Source organism: Haliaeetus leucocephalus, unplaced genomic scaffold (assembly GCF_000737465.1).
Source record: "Haliaeetus leucocephalus isolate CR32 unplaced genomic scaffold, Haliaeetus_leucocephalus-4.0 Scaffold915, whole genome shotgun sequence".
In the NCBI taxonomy this organism is placed as follows: Eukaryota; Metazoa; Chordata; class Aves; order Accipitriformes; family Accipitridae; genus Haliaeetus; species Haliaeetus leucocephalus.
Window position 1 is genome coordinate 459141 of NW_010973351.1, and position 20669 is coordinate 479809.

At 37.7% G+C, this 20669-nt stretch overlaps 1 protein-coding gene across 1 annotated transcript in view; it reads right to left on the bottom strand.

Moving 5' to 3' along the window:
- The window catches only part of GABBR2 (gamma-aminobutyric acid (GABA) B receptor, 2), a 383598-nt gene that overhangs the window by 145563 nt on the left and 217366 nt on the right, over window positions 1-20669 (bottom strand). The window contains exon 12 of the mRNA XM_010583585.1: window positions 9328-9435. Within this exon, the coding sequence (XP_010581887.1) occupies window positions 9328-9435 (108 nt within the window). The remainder of the gene's footprint in view (window positions 1-9327; window positions 9436-20669) is intronic.

Consider the following 20669-nt stretch of genomic DNA (forward strand, 5'->3'; position numbering starts at 1 on the left):
AAACCCTCTTTAAAGAATCCCTCTGTGAAGCTTCCTAGACCTTATTCCATTAAATGAATAGCACTGACAGCAATTATTGAAGCCCTCAGAAATCTGAAACCCAATGTTCTTCTCCCTGGTACATACAGAAATCATGCTGATAGGAGTCCTCCCTCTGAACTGGAGGGGAAAGAGAAAAAATAACAGAGTTTGGGGGGAAAAAATGGTATGATAAAGTCTGCAAGGCTGGAAAAAGGGACCATATAACCACTCCTAAGCTTGCCTTCAGGGTATTCTCTCCATTGCATAAACTACCCTTTCTTTTCTCTCAGTATGATTAATAGACACCTTAGGGTTGCTCCCCTACATGTAGTGGGCCAGCACAAATGGGATGGTGTCAGGAGGTTGGTGATGCAGAGTCAGTGGTAGATAGGTGAACTTTGCCATACGTGGGCTGAGGCAGATATCTATCTTTCAGTTATTAAAGTCATTAATATTTTAGAGAGCTATTCTTAATTTCTATTGTGTAATGGAATGAGAAAAAAGGACTATTGAAAACACATTATGCATTGTTCCCAATAACTCCACAATGCTTTTTTCAACAGCTATTATGAGTATTTCCTATAATAGGTTCTATGATTAGTATTGGGAACACTTTTCACACTGCAATTACATTAGTTTTAATGACTGAATGCTAACATTTTAAAAAGCATATTTCCTAGTAGTAAGCTTCTTTGACCAGTAAGTCACTGGTAGTAAAAAACTAAACTTAGGACATTTTACCCTTTTAGAGATATTTTGATTAATTTGATGAAAGGTTTGTATATCTACTTATAAATTAAAAAATAAATTTGTTTTCTGTAAGGATCTACTGTGACCCCTGCAGTCTGAGAACCTGATGATTTTTACTACTTTCCAGGACAGTGGAGTGCATGGTACTACTGATAATGGACAATTGGATATGATCAAAACGCTTGGTTCTGAGAATTAAATAGCTACAGTCACTAGCCTGCTAAAGCACATATTTCTAGAACGTGTCTTCTTTGCTGACTCATGCTCAGGATAACTGCAGAGCATCTTTGGGCAGACTCACCCTCTCAATAATTGCATTGCAAATGTGGATGTGTTCACTCTATGCCTTGCTGCCAGGACAAGCTATCTGATTAGAAGACATCTCTCCCCTTTTCCAATTCATATAAAAGAGAGGGGAACATCCTCGTGGGATGCTCCCTAGGGGGAGCAGAAGATAGAAAGTTTACAGAGGTTAGAGAAGGAGAGGGATTCAGTGACAGCTTAAAAAAATTATAAAAAGCCTCATCTTTGAAAGCCTGAGCCTCAATTATGGCTACAATGCATTAGAGAATTGGAGAGATTATTGTTTTGCTAACAAGGCTAATCCAACCATAAGGAACACACAGAGTGATATTAACATGGCTAGTTTCACAAAACTCTCTTGAAAGGACAAAAATGAAAAACACTGTAGCCTTAAAAACCAAAATGGCACTAAAGAAATCCGACTTGACAGCATTCAAACCAACCATTCTTACTATACAATGTTTTGCAGAACAGTCTTAGAAACAAACCTCAACTTCTGCTCGCTACCATAAGTAAAGCAAAGTATGCTGCCTTGAAAGAACTGCATATCCCATCAACACAGCACATCAAATTCACCTTTGAGAGAAATGCATTTGCTGAGCCCAAGATTTCACGGGCCATAAGTGTGAAGGAATTTCTATCAGGGCTGTGAATTCTCATCTTTAGAGCTAAAAGGGATCCCAATCTTCAGGAAAAAAGTGCACAAAGGATGTGAATAGACTGGAAGAAATGTTCTGATTTTGTTTGAGATAACATTAAAATACCTAGACTTTAATATTTTCTTTAATGAACAATTCTGTGGGAAAGCATACTACATCGTTACCAAATAGCTGGGGACATCAAATGCACTTGATTACATTTACAATCCAATTTCAAGCTATTCAGGAATAAATTGCCTCATACTGTATAGCGACATGTTCTTTATTTCTCTGTCATCCATTAGTCTCATAATACATAGAAATTATGGCTGTAGCACCATTTATGAGCAGTTACATTTCACACAGTTTTCATTGTTTTCATTGCTACTGAGGTTTAGCCTTATCAAACTGTACCATGCAGAAATTTACATACATGAATTACTTCAAAAGCAGATTTTTCTCCTAGATGTACAGTTCATTAGCTCAACTTCTTTCTGTGACAGGCACTTGAGATTTAGCTTCCCGATCCATATTTATATGAATGGAAATTTTAGAAATGTGATTCCTATTGTTCTCTGGCTGGCATTTTGGCTGATCAGCTCTTACGAGAAACAGGATGCTTATTTTATGTCTAAATATGGATTCTAGGATTACACTGACTATTTTCAAAGCTTTGGACTTAAAATTTATAGTTATAGCTATTTGGGGGAAAAAAAGATAAAATAATTTGGTTTCCACTTATATTGCTTTAGGAAGTACTGTATCTGTATATTAATAACCCATGAAGCTATACCTGAATAATTTACACTACACTGTAACTATCACAGATTACTTCATCCAGTGGTTAATATTCATAATGAAAAAAAAAAAAAATCCCAAACATAAGCAAATTTCAAACCGCTGCCTTCTCTCTTACTCTCAAAGACTGAACAATAATGCTGAACATTTCTTTAGGTATCCATATGCTAGTTCATTTTCAGCAGATGGTCCCTAATAGATTGTTGTACTGTTGGTATGGTTACCCAAAGCAAATTTTTGGATCCTGACACATCTCCTTTTCAGATTTACAATCTCTCATATATACTTAGTGAATACATGTGTATCCTAGGGAAAATCCAGCATATAGCTTTTTGTTATAAACACAAAAAGCTCTAGCTAGATTGAAAAAAATGTCCTGGAAAAGTATAAATACTTACAGTCTGAAAACTGACCTGGAAAAATATTTTATAGCAGTAGTTACAGAAAGAACTGATTAGGTAATATGACCCACATTTATGCTAGTACAGAACTACGTCTACAAAGGCATTTAAGTGAGTAAATATGACATGGCTTGTGAGGTTGTGACCTAAACCCTCTGTCAATATAATCTGGAAAACTTTGCTTTGTCTATTTTTAAATGATTAAGATAATGAGAATCTTTTTTAAAACCTCTTTAGGACTTTTAGTGAGAAAGATTATAGATTGTAATAAATTCTAAATTGCACAGGTGGCTTGAAAAACCTGTAGGAAAGTTCATAACTAGAGATCACACTCATCCTATAAACCCTCTCGCAGAGGTTTTCAAATGAGGGATGGAGATAGCAATGAACAGAGACAAGTTGTGAGGAGAAGGCAGCAGCCCATAAGTGCGTGGCCTCCAGCTGCTTTCCTCTCTCTGGTTTTTTTCCCCCGGGATACTCTGTGCAATTGCAGGTACTGACAGCTTCCCTGCAGCTGGTACCACGGGGTGAGAGCACGCAGCCAGCTGCTGCCCACCCCGACTGGAGGGGTCAGGACTGGGGGCTGCTCAGAGCAACCCCAGGAAGAGCATGGATGGTCTCTTACCCCTTCCAGTCTTCCATGCGCCTCAGTGTATGGACCATGTTGTATACGAATTAGGGGTGGGTTGGCCAAACTTGAGTTAAGAAATGGAGTGGGAAGACAACGAGCTAAAAATTTTGAGAATTTCTGCTCGGCTTCACTCAGGTAATAAATTTGCCTCTCAAAACCAGGGAATCATACAAGTGCTATCCTCCTCTGAAACCGTGCTCAGAGAGATTTCTAAAGCATAACAAATAATTCTAGCAATTAATTATTTTTTCTCCATGTTGTCACTCAACTGTCTTATAAATGAGATTACCTTTCTCAGAATTCCTACTGCCTTTTTCATTATGGTTTTTTTTCTGGTTTAAGTGAAAAAGATTCCAACAGAAAACTGCCTCTTTTTATTATACAGTCCTATTGCGTGCCCAGAGCAGACTCACCGTGTCTGCTCCATGACATTGGCATCCTGTAGAAAACTAAGGCTGCACTTGTGTCCTGATACTGCACATGGGGAAATAAATGTACATTGTAGAGATCTTAGCAAGCTGTAGGTTTTCAATGATTGACTTTTTAGCCACAACATAAGCCTTTTAACATTTTCATGAGCCCATTATTTTTAAAGGAAATTAAAAGAAAGAGAATTCAATTATAGAGACAGCTGCATGCATCAGCAAAAGGAACCTTTAGATCTTTGCATATCTCATCAGCTTGAGCTAAAAGAGTAACTAGTAGCTATCATGAGCTGTACAACAGCATAACAGGAAAACAAGGCACATATTTTGCCTGTAGATTCTACAGATACATAGTAAAACAAGAACAGTGAAACTCTAAAATCCTGCATTCAGTTTTTATGCTCTGCCCATACTTCTGTGCAACCATTCTGGCCAGTCCTAATTTCAGCTTTTTCTTGCCTCTTATTCCTTTCCCACTCCTATGTTCCTTTCCCAATTTATGTCGCTGATTTTCAGGCCTGCCATCTTGCCTGTAAATGTCAATCTTAATCTAATTTTAAACCAGACCTAGTCCCTCAACTAGAATTTGCCACTTGAATCCCAAACCCAGGCCCTACGTTCCACCATACTGAGCTTTCTTGATCACTTCTTACAGCCCTCCCTGTCCCATTAGACTCTTTGCTGGCTCTCAATAGTATTTTAACTCTCTGGGAATTTTTATCCAAATTCAGTCTCCTTCCTCAACTTCTTCTCCCAGTCTATAATCCCAAACTTCTCCCTATTCTTTTTACCCGGACAGGCTCCTGTTCCCTCCGAAGCGCTTAGCAGCTAACCCGATTTCTCATTCTCGGTCTCTTCCCTGCTCCTGACCTCTTGGACCCACAGTTCCCTTGCAGTGCCAGCCTCCCTTCCCCATGCTAGTGTCAACAAAGCAGGGTGTACAATCTCCTATCTGTCTCTGCAACGCATGAAGACCACAGTTCTCTTCAGAATTCTTTTAAGGACTTAGTAGGCTGAATGTAAGAAAATAAGTTTGCCAGACTGCAGCCTGACAGGCATACCTAAGTCAGGTTGGACTGGTAAGTCATTTTTCTCTGTTGTGGTTGGCTGTAGCTTTCTAACCCTGTGATAGTACCGGTAACATTTCTCAATACTTGTTAAGCTCTTTAATCCTTTCTCATCTGCGAGAACTCTATAGTCACATAGTAAATTTAAGAACAGAGAAAAGCTCGTGAATTATCATCAATGAGTAAAATAATGTTGGCAAAACTATAGCAGCACAAGTCTTAAGATGCTGTTATGCATCCCTTGTGCAATTATATTCTGTATTTACCTGGTAACAATATTGTTAACATCAGGACATATGCCACCAGGAGTCCACAGCGGTGGTAATAACTGAGTACGCTGGCAATATTTTCAGTGAAAATTAAACATGACACATCCCTCCCCTGATGTCACAGTTAAAGGATTAAGTACAAACAGACAGAGCTAGAATGTACTATATTAACGGTAAGACAAGCTTATCATAGCAATGTCAACCAAGAAGTACTCTGCTTTCAAATACAAACTGCAACAAGCAACGTTGTGACCCAGATCATCATGCTTCATTGCATTCATCTACAAACAGTCAAATACTTGTCTTTGTAGAATCACAATATATAAAGCTTATGGAGGCTTTAAATACTACTGCTTTGAATTTGTTACTATTCCGGTATTTGTCAAAAGTGAATGGTCTTTATTTGGCATACTGGAGTTGTGCAGGAGGACATTGCAGGACTGCTTTAATGCCCCCTAAAACCTAAGACAGTTCAGTTCCCATCAAAAAGGACAGCTTCACAACCTTCTAAATTTTAACCAGAAGGGCTGGCTTCTTCAAATGGTTCAGCTAGCTAAGCTTCCCCAGGACACCACATGCTGTCCTGCCACTGATATTCTCCTCTCTCTCCTCTTACCCACTGCCAGTCCTCCGGCTGGGGATGGAAACATAAAAGCAGTCCCCACCCCTCACTGAGCAGAAGATATTCTGCTGCTCAAACCAAGAGAAGGGAGACGTATCAAAACCAGAATTGCACCTCAATTATAAGTGTTACAGTTATTTTTAGTACTAATTCTATTTTACTTTCCATTATCTCTACTAACCTCTTTAAAACTCAAAAATAATTTATTTCCCCTTACTGATTTTGTCATTTCCATTTGACAAAAATTGATTCCCTTGCACCCCTCTGTTTCAGACCCAGCTAAAATTAATACATTTTTAATTTGCTTCCTTTGAGCCCTAGCAAGTTCAAAGATGGTAACAGAGCTCTGGGAATCTTGCAAAATTTGTCAGTTAGCAGCCTGATAGAAGAAGAACTGTATTCTGAATTTTATTGTTTATTTTTTTCCAGTAATAAAGGAGTGGATGTATAAATGTGTGAAAAGAAAAGATTTGTGAGAGCTTCATAATCAGAAGTTAACAAAAATCTTCAGCTAATTCAAGACACTCTAAATCATTTAGTTCCACTCTCCAACTGTACTAAAATGGAGCTATAGTATATTGTTATTTAAAATTCTATATATTTTCTCACAATGAGACAGAAATCCACTCATCTCTTCACAAAGCCTTGTTGTATACGTAAGTGTCCAGTAAAAGTTTGGAAGCAAGCTTGCCCTGTCTGATGAAGATAAATAGATTCACTCATCATATTCTTCTCTCCCTTCCCTAATACCTATTTCCATGAAATGAATGAACCAGTATTTTCAAAAGCTGAACAGAGATTCTTCCACTCTATGAAGAGACTTCACTGTTTGGAAAATTTTCCTGATGAAAATATTCAGGATGACAGGCAGAAGTGGTATACCTAAATGTCAGATTTTACTGTCATATACAGGTGGAAACAGAAACTCTTACAAATGAATAGGATCCACAGTACTTAAATAATTTTGGAACTTTGTACTCCTTGTATTGAAACTCCAGTCTGCTCTGTCATGGCACAGCTAATTCAAAAAACATTAATGTGCTTTTTCATGCAGCACTACCTTTGTTTATCTGTCAGTTTAGACATTGTTTGTGAAAATTTCTATTGTCTGTGCTTCCATAGATACAAAATACTTTGTCTGTAAACTACATCTGCTGAAAATGGAAATGTCCTTGTAAGACATAAGTAAAGAATGGCATAATTTTCAATCAACTTGTAAAAACAGTTTTATCTATCCTGGCAAATCAAAGACAGAAAGTATATGACTAGTAAACATTTATCATGGATAGCTAATTTGTTTTGCATTAAGAAAACTGTTGTCTTTTATGATTTATGCTTGTGTTCTGGTGTGGTATATCCAAATAAAGCGAACCAAGATAATTCTGTGGAACAGCCATTTTTTAAAGTTTACAGAACAAAATGCAATATTTACTTAATTTCAGAATATTGAATAAGGTGCCCTAATAGCCTTGATGTTTTCAGTATCACTCAGAGCGAAGCATCTCATTGCTCAGCATCCAGATGTCTGAAAGTTTATCTCCCTTATACTGGCCAGTGTCTTTTTAACTGATCTTAAATAATTTTTAACATCCAGCTGTGAATAAACAATTGCAATTTGCAGTTGTTGATGGGCCTGTTGAAGAACAGGCACTATAGAGAATTTGAGGATTATGTTTAATTAACAGACAGTGAAATTTAATATTGAGTAGCAACTTGAAGCTCTAAAAAGAAAGGTTTTCTAAAAAAGAATAAAGCAAATACTTAGTGACAGTCCACTGAAGTGCCTGTTCATTCCTATTTGGAAGAGTATGTATTGTAGAAATGATAAAATTCTTGGGATAATAAAGGTTATTAAGTAAGTGCTTTTATGTGTTACACTGGCACTATCTTGTGTAACTTCACTAATTTACAAAGATTTGTACTAATAAACATATTTGCAAGATCAAATTTCATTTTTCAAGAAGGTAAAATACTGGCTCAGCTTTGGTTAAAAATCTTTAATGCAGGAAGTGTAAGATCCTTGAAAAATATATACTGGACTCTGGTAGCATAAACTGCTGCATTATGGTGGGCTCTTTGCACAGATGCAGAAAGGGTGGTCTACACTTCCCTCTGTCCAGAGTATCCTCTTTCTGATACAGAAATTTCTTACAATTTTAGTTAGTTTTAAGATATTTGTTATTTACTTTTCATTATTCTTTACAGTGACTGATATTTGGGATTAAATTAACAAACATTTAAGCAAACCTGACATGGCCGAATAGTAGAGGGAAGTCCTAGATGCTTGTGTTGTTAAGGTGCCAGAGTGCTAGGTCCAGTTCCAGCCACGGCACATATTTCCTTAATAATGTGAGACATAAATCCTCTTAGAAACTGAGTTAATTCTCTCTCTGTCTATCTAAAGTCCAAACCTTTTTATGGAAAGGTGTATCTTGTGGTGACAGCAACTCCCTACATGCTGCAACTGTGGAAAAAATAACACAGTACTAATAACAACAACAAAAATACAGCTCTTCCATGACCACACACAGAAGGAAACAAACAGAGGAATCTGATGAGGTTTTGGAATATTGTTCTATTTATTTTGGGTGTAAATGACCCTGTACCACTTATTAGAATAAACTTATTCAGCTGCATATAGGAACTGCATTTGGCACTACTTCTCACTTTATAATAATATTAAATTTGTTTCTCTGCTTCATGCACATTTCTCTTAATGTTTTTTCCATCAAAATCATTTCTGTTAACCAGTCTTCCCATTTTTAAATAAAACCGTCTGATTAAAAGCACTCTATGCATGAAAAGAAGCTCCACAGGAAAAATATCAAATGAACAATACATACATGATGTGTTGTACCACTCCTAAGCTGAGCCTAATTGTTTACAGAAAATGTGCTGTACCAAAAATACCAGAGACAACTACTGTCGTTCAATGCCGATCAGTCTTAGGGGAAGCTTATGCAATTTCAATCAAAACTGGAACTAGAAAGCTGTAGAAACAGCACTTTCTCTTGCCTCCTCCTACCAATCCATAAGAAGCTTGTGTGTAATACCTGTATCCCAAACAGACATATACAGAAAACATTTCATAACAGCTGTGAATCTACCAGAAGGAGACCTCTGGATGCTGAAACAACATACTAAATAAGAGTGAGGATCTGAATTCACTTTTCAGCCATCTCCACTGTCTACCTCTCGTTATAAAGACTGAAGGGCTGATGCTCGACTCCAACTCCCAGAGACTAGAAAGGAGACCAAGAAAGCCCCAGTATCAAACCATTCAGGATCTTTGAACATGACACAAGAACAGAGTCAGCACATCCAGGCCATCCAGGAAAGGTAGCGAAACAGTTAGAAAATTCTATTAACAGAGCAATGAGAAAAGAGATTACTTCCCCTCACCTTTTTCTTCATTTTTACATTTTTGAAAATTGCATGAACTCTCCACGTTTTTGCAAACATTGCTCCAAATGCAGTTGTGTATCCCACTGTAAGAATCCATGTTCGGACCTAAAAATATATATATATAAAAAAAGACAAAGCCATTTAATTTTCAGTAGACAATGTGGACATCATCATTTCAGCCAACTTTTCTCTCAAGACCTTGAGAAAAAAATATTCAAAGAACTTGACAAAAATGTTGGCATTTCAGAATTGTCTCATTCATCACTTGCTTACTTTTTTTTCTGCCTTCCATCCCCTCTCCAAGTATAACAAATCTGGATGCTGACAATCTGCCATATATAAAAACACAACTCTGTTACAATATTCTGCATTTTTTTCACTTTTATTGTGTTCTGTGCAGACAGAGGAAAGAATTACTGGAGGAAACCAAGAGCCTGAGACTATAAAAAGTACCCGGGGAGCTAATACTAACAGCAACATTTTGACCAGAAATGAACAGAGAAGTAGAAATGTTATTCAGACTAAATAAAAGGAAATTGCACTATGCGAGTGTCCTGGTTTTGGCTGGGATAGAGTTAATTTTCTTCCTAGTAGCTGGTATAATGTTGTGTTTTGGATTCAGTATGAGAAGAATGTTGATAACACACTGATGTTTTCAGTTCTTGCTAAGCAGTGTTTATACTAAGTCAAGGATTTTTCAGCTTCTCATGCCCAGCCAGCGAGAAGGCTGGAGGGGCACAAGAGGTCAGGAGGCGACACAGCCAGGGCAGCTGACCCAAACTGGCCAGAGGGGTATTCCACACCATGTGACATCACGCCCAGTATATAAACTGGGGGAGTTGGCCTGGGGGGGACAGATCGCTGCTTGGGAACTGACTGGGCATCGGTTGGCGAGTGGTGAGCAATTGCATTGTGCATCACTTGTTTTGTGTATTCCAATTCTTTTATTATTATTGTCATTTTATTATTGTTATTATTATCATTATTAGTTTCTTCCTTTCTGTCCTATTAAACTGTTCTTATCTCAACACATGAGTTTTACTTTTTTCTTTCCCCGATTCTTTCCCCCATCCCACCGGGCGGGGGGGGGAAGTGAGTGAGCAGCTGCGTGGTGCTTAGTTGCTGGCTGCAATTAAACTACAACAGTGAGGTATGCATCACTTAATGAGAATTCCTGAGAATCCTGGAAAGATAAGAAAAACTGACCTTAAATTATAACATAGGGAAAAATGGCAAGACAGGAACATAGCCTTGGTGGGCAGACCTCAGGGACAAGACCTGAATCAAAGATAATACCTGCAATATGGGCCTAAGAAAAAGGAGATGGTGAGCTTACATAGAATGATGGAGTAATGGGACCCTGAGCTGGCCACAGCTTTGATATAGACCTGTCTAGACATTTTCCTCATACTGAGCTTCCCAGAGAAAACTAGAATATTTTAAAACTAAAAAAGACACAATGTCTTTAGAGTAAAAAACTAGAATTACTTTTCTTTTTTTTTTTTTTAATAGAAAAACCTCAAATTGACCAGGGAGGACCGAACACAAGTTGCAAAAGCTTTTGTACAACTCCCCACCTGCCCATAGCATCCTTGTAGGTAGGTCCTCACTTTCAGACTTGGTTTCAGCTAAGCCAGTGAATTTCAGAGTTGTAGCAAGCTCGGCACAGCCCCCTCTAACTCCTCAGAAGTTTCTCTTTTTGCTGCCCTGGAGGTTTGGCTGTTGGAAAGCTTTTCTGCCCTGAACAGACTGTTTTCGTCCCCAAAGAGGGACCAAAGACTAGAGAGTGTAGCAGGTGGGAGACCACGCGAGAGGCACAGCAGGGAGCTGGAAGCCTACAGCTGAATCTGAGAGCCTGAGAAATCACAAGGAGGAGGAACAATCTCCTCCTCCCTCTAGAGACTCCACGTCGGCCGGCTGTCAAAAAGGGAAACTGCACAAAAGCAAACAAAGAAGTAAAAATAAAATGCACTGTATATTGCAGATGGAAAAACTGGGGGAGAGACAATGGCTAAAGACAGGGAAGGCAAAGGTAGAAAAAGGGAAAGCCAGCATTCTTTTGGCCATGTTGACCACGCATCCTTGGCCAGTAGAGCTGGAAACCAGGAAACCAGGACATTCTGAGAAAAGATTTTGAGAAAAAAATCTTTGGATGACCTAAAGGCAATGTTTTTCATTGGAAACCAGCCTAGTTTCATATCTGACTTCTGGAGAGTTTGGGATTTTTAAATTGTGACTTTAGGACATGCATATTGATGAGAATCTAGGTGGTGTAGTAAGAGGCAAAACTTGGGTTCTAAGATAAATATTAGGAATGATCTAAATGTTTCACTTCTAAATACACATTATCTAGTTTTTGCCTTTCTAAACATCTTCAGAATTTCCATTTTTGTATTCAAAACATGATTTTCCCCCCCCCCCAAATTTTCTGTGGAATAGAAATTCTGATTTTTAGTAATCATTAGTGACTGGATATCAAGGCAGAAAAAACAAAATGACTCACTCAAAAAATATTGATAAAGCAATAAGAGACATAAAATGAGTACAGTTCCTTAAAATAAATAAAGAAATAAGATACATATGGTCAATAATGGTGAATTAGTGAGAGAGAAGTACACACAGAACTGGCACCTTGGGTCTTGGCAAAGAAGAATGTATACAAATGGACACACAAAACTGTTTAAGAGGGCATATGCCCAAAACTGATAACACTGTGCACCACGCAGGGACACGCACCTCGAGTGTGCAAGTGTGAACTCAGGGGGTGCTGTCTCACCAGCGTGGGCATTGCCAGGTTGCAGTGATACACACAAACTTAGGGAGCCCACATCTCCTGCAGGACGGGTGTGTATAGAGGAACCTGCACCCCCAGAAGAAAGGGTGTGCTGGTAACCCATGTGTCCGGTGAGCAGGAGGTGTCTGCATGTGACTCAGTGTGTGTGTTTATTAGAAAATGTTGGGATTACATATAGAAGACCGTTTAGGTATTTGTATGTATATATTAACTTTTTATTAGCATCTAATGTTGCGGTTTATCTGTTGCATTGCTGATATGGACCATGAACCTATAGTTCACTGATTGCTGGTTAATCTTGCTATTAATAAAACCAGTAAACTAACGGCGATTAGATTCAAACCGCGTGAGTTTTGCCACTTGGTGACATACTTGAATGCAGTGTTGAAAAAGAAACCCATAACCAAAGAAAATGGGAATAGATATTTAGGTCAGCAAAGTATTATTTTTAACTTAAATATTTTTTCAAGTCTTTGCTCATTGTCCATTACCATACATTATGTTAATAACTTCAGTAAAACCACAGTTAGATCAACTGAGTGATTTAAAAAATACATTTCATATCAACATGTTCATATTAGCTAGTTACATCTTTTTTTGACTTCACATCAACTGAGCTGTGATAACCATACTTAGCATTCAATCTTTCTGCTGCTATTAATAAGCATTCAGCTCTTTTGTGTACAGTTTAGTGATATATTTGGCAAACAGATACATGGTATTTTCATGTCTCTAATAAGACTCTGTTTTGTTCTCACTGAAACAGCAATTGCCTCTTGGGAATAGTAATAAATTCAATTATGCTCGTAATATGTTTCTAACCTGATATTCAGAAAAATGTTATTTCTAGCATGTTTGGTTCAAAAAGTTTTATGTATTCCTGATCTGGACTGTGCAAATTAGAATAATATAACTATTGGCTGTATTAGAAACATTCTAGCTTAAACATACCAGGAGATTTGTCAAAATGAGACCGTTGTTGCTAAGAATGAGATGGTAAGTTTCAGATGAAAATAAATTTTTAATTTTGAAGAAAATGACCTCGAATTTGTCTGCTATAATTCATTAATGCAGCCAGTAAAATTAAAAATTTAGAAAACAGCAAAAGCCTCTGAAATTCATATATCTGCCCATTTATATTCTTAAATGTGTTATACCTCCAAATCCCACTCATTTGAAAGAACATGATAAAAATAACACCAATAATTGGAGAGCATGACCATGTTGTTATACAATCAATCAGTAATTCTCTCATGTTGGAAGCTTTTAATGATGCGTTTCAACAGCATAAGCTGAGGAAGATCACCCTTCTGCCAGTACCCACCAAATGAGCAGGAAAGGCACGTCCTTAGAAGACGGAAAACTTGCATTAAAATCCCTACTCCAAACTAGACACAAAGCCCCAAAACATTCCTATGCTCCTATAGAAGGATAATTTGTAAAAATAGCTACTGTTAATCTTTCTCTTAAAAGGTTAGGTCATTACAAAATTCCTCATGCCTTCACTGAATTTTAGGATATACCTTCAATTATCTGCTTATATTTCTTGGTTACTTCTTTTGAGAATAAGATGTTTTGACTAATTGAATATCTCCTACAAATTTTTTGTTTTCTATCATTCAAAGACAACTCGCAAGTGTCAGAGGAGTTAATATGGTTTGGTACACAACAATCAACTATGTCTGGCAGATGCTAAAACGTTGTTTCCTAACTCTCTTTTCTTAATACTTCCTACATTATTTTGATTTAGGGTCTGTTTTTGAAAATACTATCTATGCACCCATGATTGGAATTTGTGCTTTTTATAAATTACTTGATAGAAGCCCTTACAGGTGCATTACTTGTGACAACTGAAAAATCTAGATATCATTTATTTCGTGGACAACACAGTTGATGACCACCAAACACCAAAAGTGTCTCCACAAAGAAACAGACCATTCCAGGTCATTTTCCAGACTTGGAACAGACATGATGCTTATTTAAAACAAACAAAAATTCACCTCTGTCAAATATTAACGTTTAAAGAAATGTTGTAAGGTGCTTAAACAAATGTTGTGAGGTTCAGCTAAAGAGTCACTGCATTTATGAACAAGGTCCTCCTTTTATCTTGTAGGAGCATTTCTTTTCAACTTCCCTTTGCAACAAAAATCCTCTGTTTTAAGCCTATCCATAAGGTGCTAAAGATCCTTCATTTTTTTAAGTAAGACTATTCTTCCAGCATATAATAAGCACTGGTAGCTTAAGAGACTTATATAAAGTTACTTCGATTTGAATCATATTTCCTCTCAACATTGAACTTTAGCTGGCCAGCCTACGTTTTGAATGCTGCTCTTTCATATCTTCGCACAAATCTATCTGCACCTTTCCCATCATTTTGTTATGTGAATGGTGAAGTGGTTACTATTTATATCTCTGTGTAACAAACCTACAAAGTTATTTGATATTACAACTCATTATTAATAAAAGAATCCATCTGACTGTGAACAATGAGTTAGTGAGGGGAAATTAGTAAGTGGTGAAAGCATCAGAAACATCCTGAACAAAGAAGCAAAAGTCTCTCCTTGTTTATATACTCTAAGAATGAAGGTTACAAACAAAACCACTATTTTAGGTACTGTTAACTTTCAGATAAACAGCAATCTTATTTGAATTTATTTTATTACAATTACAATTCTATATAAAATTATAAATTAAGGTTATCCTGGAAAATGGACTGAATTGATGAATAGTAAAAAGTTTCACTTTTAAAGAAGTTCCATTATTTTCACATATTTGACCACCACTGCATGTGCATTCAGAAGACCACACAGTGATGAGCTGACAAGGAATGCCTGGGAAGGTATTGAGCTCATGAAAGCAATAATAAAAATTTCAAATGCAGTTGATCAAGAAAGTGATGTATTCTACTCTTCTGTTAAGCTGTAAGAAAAAAACTTATACCAACCTTCTGAACTGAATATACTACCTATTCTCCTTTTTCGTGTTGCAGCTTTAAACTTGCTATACTAATCCAGTTTGCCAATATCAAGCAAACAACAAGAAGATGGGATTAAAGACTTGGAATGATGAATAAAGAAAACCAAGTATCAGCACAAAGAACTTCCATGTGTTACCTAAAAAACTACAAACTTCTTATCACCTCTCCAGGTGACTTCTTTTTTTTTTAATAACAATTATTTGAATGGGATAGTGAGACAGCTTGGTTCTTTAACAATTTCTTCTTCAGTTAGCAAAACATTTAGATTATGTTCGTGCAGAGGAATCACTCAGATTTAACATTCCTTTTACCATCTCAAGACCTTAATTTTAATGGCTTCTTTTAAATAAAAGCTTTAAAATCTTTCTTTCATAGGACTTGACACTCCAGACACTCTCCAGCTTAGTTTATGAGACTCAGACTGATTCATTTTGGGAATATCAATAATTAGCCAGTTTTGCACACATACCAGGTTGGAAGCTGCAGTGCCCACAGGGTTAGGCTGCAGCTGAACATGAGTGCTGAGCAGTTTGGTGGCATCTTTGTATTAGACTTAAGCACTTAAAAGTGACAAACGCGAGAATAAACCATGCTGTGGGTTTAGCCCTGGAGAGCACAATTATCTTTAAGCAGACAATTCTGTTGATTTCTGTGGACTACTTATGAGTTGAAAATTAAGCACCTTCTATTTTTCTTGGCAAACTGGGGACATAAAGGATAATGATGATGAACAAAAATGTATCATCTCAACAAGTTTTCACTGGGGCTTAGTCCTGCTTCTATTAACCATGGCAAAATCCCCAGTGGGAGCACAGGCAGGCCCCATTAAATGAGTTCACCCATTTGAATCATACTTTTCTCATTTATATCGAACATTTTTTGACATGTGTTTATGACTTTTAACTCATTCTTTAGAATTTGTGTGACACCAGCACAGTTCTTGTAAAACGTAAGTGGCAATAACATTAGAGAATTGAATCCTGCTGTTTTCACATAAATTAAGTACAGTGGTTCTTCACATGCTGTGAGATCTCCTGTAGTGATTTCTTAATATATTTCAGACCATTTTTCAAATTAATGCATGGGTAGTGTAAAAGATATTACAATTGCTCCTGATTCTATAAGGGGACTTTAAAATCTGGCTGTTGTCCTACTGAAGGTGAGGCAAAATGTTCTAAAAATATTGCCTTAATAAATGTCTGGCAAGGTTGTGGTGTAGTTGCTTCAGCATATGAAATAATTTTGTTTCAAGGATCTCTTCAGCCTTGTAACTTTTGTCTCTACTTCCCCCCCCCCCCCCCGAAAATCTCATTTACTAAAATAGAAGCTGATCGGGCTTATGTTAAACTCAGTAACAGAATTGCCTTTGAATTAAATAGGAGTGAGATCAGTCTCAGACTGAATGACAGTGAGGACAATTATGGAAGTGATTATACAGAAAAGGGAGATTAAAATTAACAGCTAAACAATTAAGTAGGAAATAAACTAAAGAATACACTCAAAATGAAAAAGGCCAGACTAAAAATACAAACAAAGGCTATGGTTTCCAGAGACAAATAAATGGATTAGAGGTCCAAATCCTTTTGCAGTTCAGTAGGATCTGAGTGTCTATCTGTTGCTTTTTTTAATTCCTGGCCAAAATTAAACAATTTGAGGAAAAGAATTAGGCAAATATAAAGTCCAAAGGGGGAAAAAAACCCCAAATTTATGGCAATGCCTGAAGAGCATAAAGGGTACAAATAAGGAGCACATCATCACGTACTAACGAAATATCAAGGCTAGATGTTATTTGGTAGCATAGGGTCTAGTCCAAGTGGCTCTTGCCCATGGTACACAGACAGCCACAGCTTTGAAGTGGCACTGCCCAGACACTTTCCTCTTAGTTCCCCCAAAAACAGTTAAACAGAGAAAACTCAAAGTGGCAAGGGAAGACAAAACAGGAATAAATAAATAGACAGAAGGTTCATACATCTTCTCCCTCTCCCTGCTTTACCATTAAAGGCAAGTCCCTGCTTCCAGAGCTGCTCTCAGCCAGCTCCACAACTTTCAGAGTTTTAGCAAATTGCCCAGTGTCCCTGTCATCCTGCAGCCTGCCCCCATCCCTAGGAACCCATTCCATAACCTCACACCTGGCTTTTCCTCCCTGCTCCTCACCGCAGCCTCTCAGTCTCTGTTTGATGTGGTTTTCGGGGTCTCTCTCCACTCTCCTACCACCCTGCAAGCCTCACCTCACGCAGGCTCGGGGTTTCCTAAGGAAAGGTGCAATGTGGACCGTGGAGTTCCAGTTTGCCTAGCTGTTCTCTCAGTGGGGAAGACACAAGACAGGATTTTTTTTTACTGAAAAATCAGTAAAAACCAACAAAACCTGCCATTCAGATTGCTACAGGACACAGAATCAGAAGTGTTCATGATCCATAATTAAGAATAATATTAGCTAACCCCCCCCCCCCCAGTGCTTCTGACAATCTGGATACATTTAAAGGCCACATTTTAAAGTACACCTTTGAGAAGCTAAGGTCTATAACATCTAGTGTTGCCATGAATGTACATGTTCTCAGGATGTCTGAGAAAACCACAAAGTCTGGATAGTCACACACACTGCAGTAGGTAGCTGGACTTTATCGGTGGCATCTCTGCTCTTTCCTTCTCTCTTTCTGCCTCTCCACCCCACCCCACTGTTTGGTTCCTTCTTTCTGTACAAAGCCTGTTTCCAAATGCCTGAATCATGGCTGAGAGCAACTGACTGGAATCTGAAAGCCTGAGCGCTGTCTGGGTTGGATGAGGGCACCGTTGAATACCACAGGTGTGCAGACACCTTCATGCGCTCTGTTTACTTCATCCAAGCCAAAACACTGACAGGGCTCAGTGAGATCACCAGGAATCACAGAGTATCTGCCTGGGTTTGGCAATTCATATCAATTATGCTAATTAATGAGATAAACAAGATAAAATATGCTTAATTTTAGTGACTGTATAAATCACAAGACTTAGATCCTCTTATCTTTGATGTAACACCTTTGCAGAACTCTGGAGCATAAAGGAGACTGGAAGACAATTGCTGTCTCCAGAATAGCTATTTCCCAGAACAGTGTAAATCCTATACTGAACTATTCCAAACGGATCATTTGCCACTTCCCCTGTCACTCCAATCACTCAGTGCAGCACACTCTCTAGGAGAAAGTGCTGCGACACATCAGGACTACCAGGACTGAGGAGAAGCAGAGCTGCTCAGTCTGCTACTACCTAACACACCAGACCTTTCCATGTGGAGACTATGGGCATTTTACTGCAACCTGGAGTACTTAAACAATCTTTGTTGCAGCCCCAACCTAATCAGTTATATCCAGTGAATATGAACATCATTTTATTTACCTTCTTGAGGGAGATGCATAACAGAGCAGACTATGCTCCTCCTTAGGGCCATAGTAGCCTTTCATCCCATAGCAGTTCCAATTTGCAGACATTACTTGTCTTAAATGCAAAGCATGAAATTCTCAGTAGAACGTATTACAGAAGTCTAAACATTATGATCACATGTAATATTCTCTCTATTTTAAGTATCTCTATGTCAGCTTAAATTCTATTCATAGGATATGTCACTGGCATTGCTAATTTCAAGTCTCTCTGTTCCATATAATGAATGCTTTCAATTATTTTTCCACTTCCTTGCATTTTTCCAGTTGGCATCACATCTTGTTTCACACCCTTACTTCTAACTTCTTTTTTGCTATGATACCATGGTAATTCTGAGATTAAAAACAAAGATAGATCATTCTCATTCTCATTCTTTCCCTCATATCTGAAGCACTTTCTACTTTGGCATACCTATGCATTTAATGAAATATTATACTGCTTTTCCTTTTTCTGTACAACCAATAACATTGCTATTAAGTAAAACATGATCTAACGGTCCTGTAATACACTGACCACTTTCTCAGAATTCACTGCTTTGGATAGTTTTAATTCTATGTGATTGGAGTTTTACAATATGACACCTAATCTCTAATTCTGACATGGAACTAAATAATGCTACATTTGGTATTATGAATTCTTACCATAAGAACACAAATTATTGTGTATTTAAATATACTTGATTACTTTTCCATATGAAATGGGCATGCCAAGATAAAAATGAGTTAGTTTGGGAACCGATTACCTACTCTAGCACAGAGTCAACACTATATAATTTCAAAGACTTATATAATACCCCTATTCAGCAAATTATTTGACCATATGTTTAAAGTGCTTTGCTGACTCTCAAATACATTTAACACTTGGTTCTGTGTTTCAGCATATTGACTTGTATACCACATGCTCCTACAATCGCTGCCTTACAGAGTGGAAAATGGTGGTACAACTTATCAAAGAAATCCTTTGAAATTTTCAAGTGTTACTGGTGTAATTGTGGATCATGTTTCAGTGTCCTTGGAATATTACAGCATAAAACATATGCCATATGTAGATGTAGGTTGCAGAAAGTCAAAAAGACCAGAGACCGCAAAGCACATTACCCTCCAAACAATGCTACAAACACTGTGCTATAGAGGAAGCGCACACAATAGTTTTGGAATGTAATACCTACAATTTGGAAACCATTTTTCCTGAATTTTGTGGGTAGACTCAGGACTATTTAAGGACCTCTTATAACTGTTGTCAAAAAACTGGCAGAAAATTAAACAGATACTGTATATAACATATCTCACTAAATAAACTTGCTATTGTGTATATACTGCTACTGTGGTGAGACCTAATCGCTTTTGGAATATAGAAGACAAAAAGGGTGATTACTTGGCTTAGAGAGGGGATAACACTAATGACAGCTGTTTAGTTTTGCATGTGCTTATAAAAGTTGAATCAAAATTTTTCCCTCCCTGCAAAAAAAAATCTCTCCCTTCATTGACATGGCTCTTCTCTGTGCCTGAGATGTAGTTGTTATACCCACGTTTTTGGCTTACTGGCTTTTTATGATCACTCTTCATTGTAGCTGGTTCTTTTTATAGAATCATAGAATCATTTAGGTTGGAAAAGACCTTCAAGATCATCAAGTCCAACCATTAACCATGCCCACTAAACCATGTCCTGAAGTACCCTGTCCACTCGCTTTTTGAATATCTCCAGGGATGGTGACTCAACCACTTCCCTGGGCAGCCCATTCCAATGTTTGACAACCCTCTCAGTAAAAAAATTTTTCCTAATATCTAACCTAAGTCTCCCTTGCCTCAACTTGAGGCCATTTCCTCTCGTCCTATCTCCAGCCACCTGACAGAAGAGACCAACACCCACCTCACTACAACCCCCTTTCAGGTAGTTGTAGAGAGCGATAGTGATCATTTTAAAGAGTAAGCCACAGTCTTGTATAAAATGGGAATTTTAAACTAATCTCTAATATGGCTAGAATGGGTAATCAAAATCATGCATTTCCAAGGAAATGGATGATTAGGAGAGATTTGTACTAGCCTGATCCTATAAGAACCGGTATCTGTAAGTAGTCCTTATGAAATCATTAAGCATATTGCCCACATAGAAATAGGGATGCTCATGACATGGAGCCAAATGTACATGCCGTAC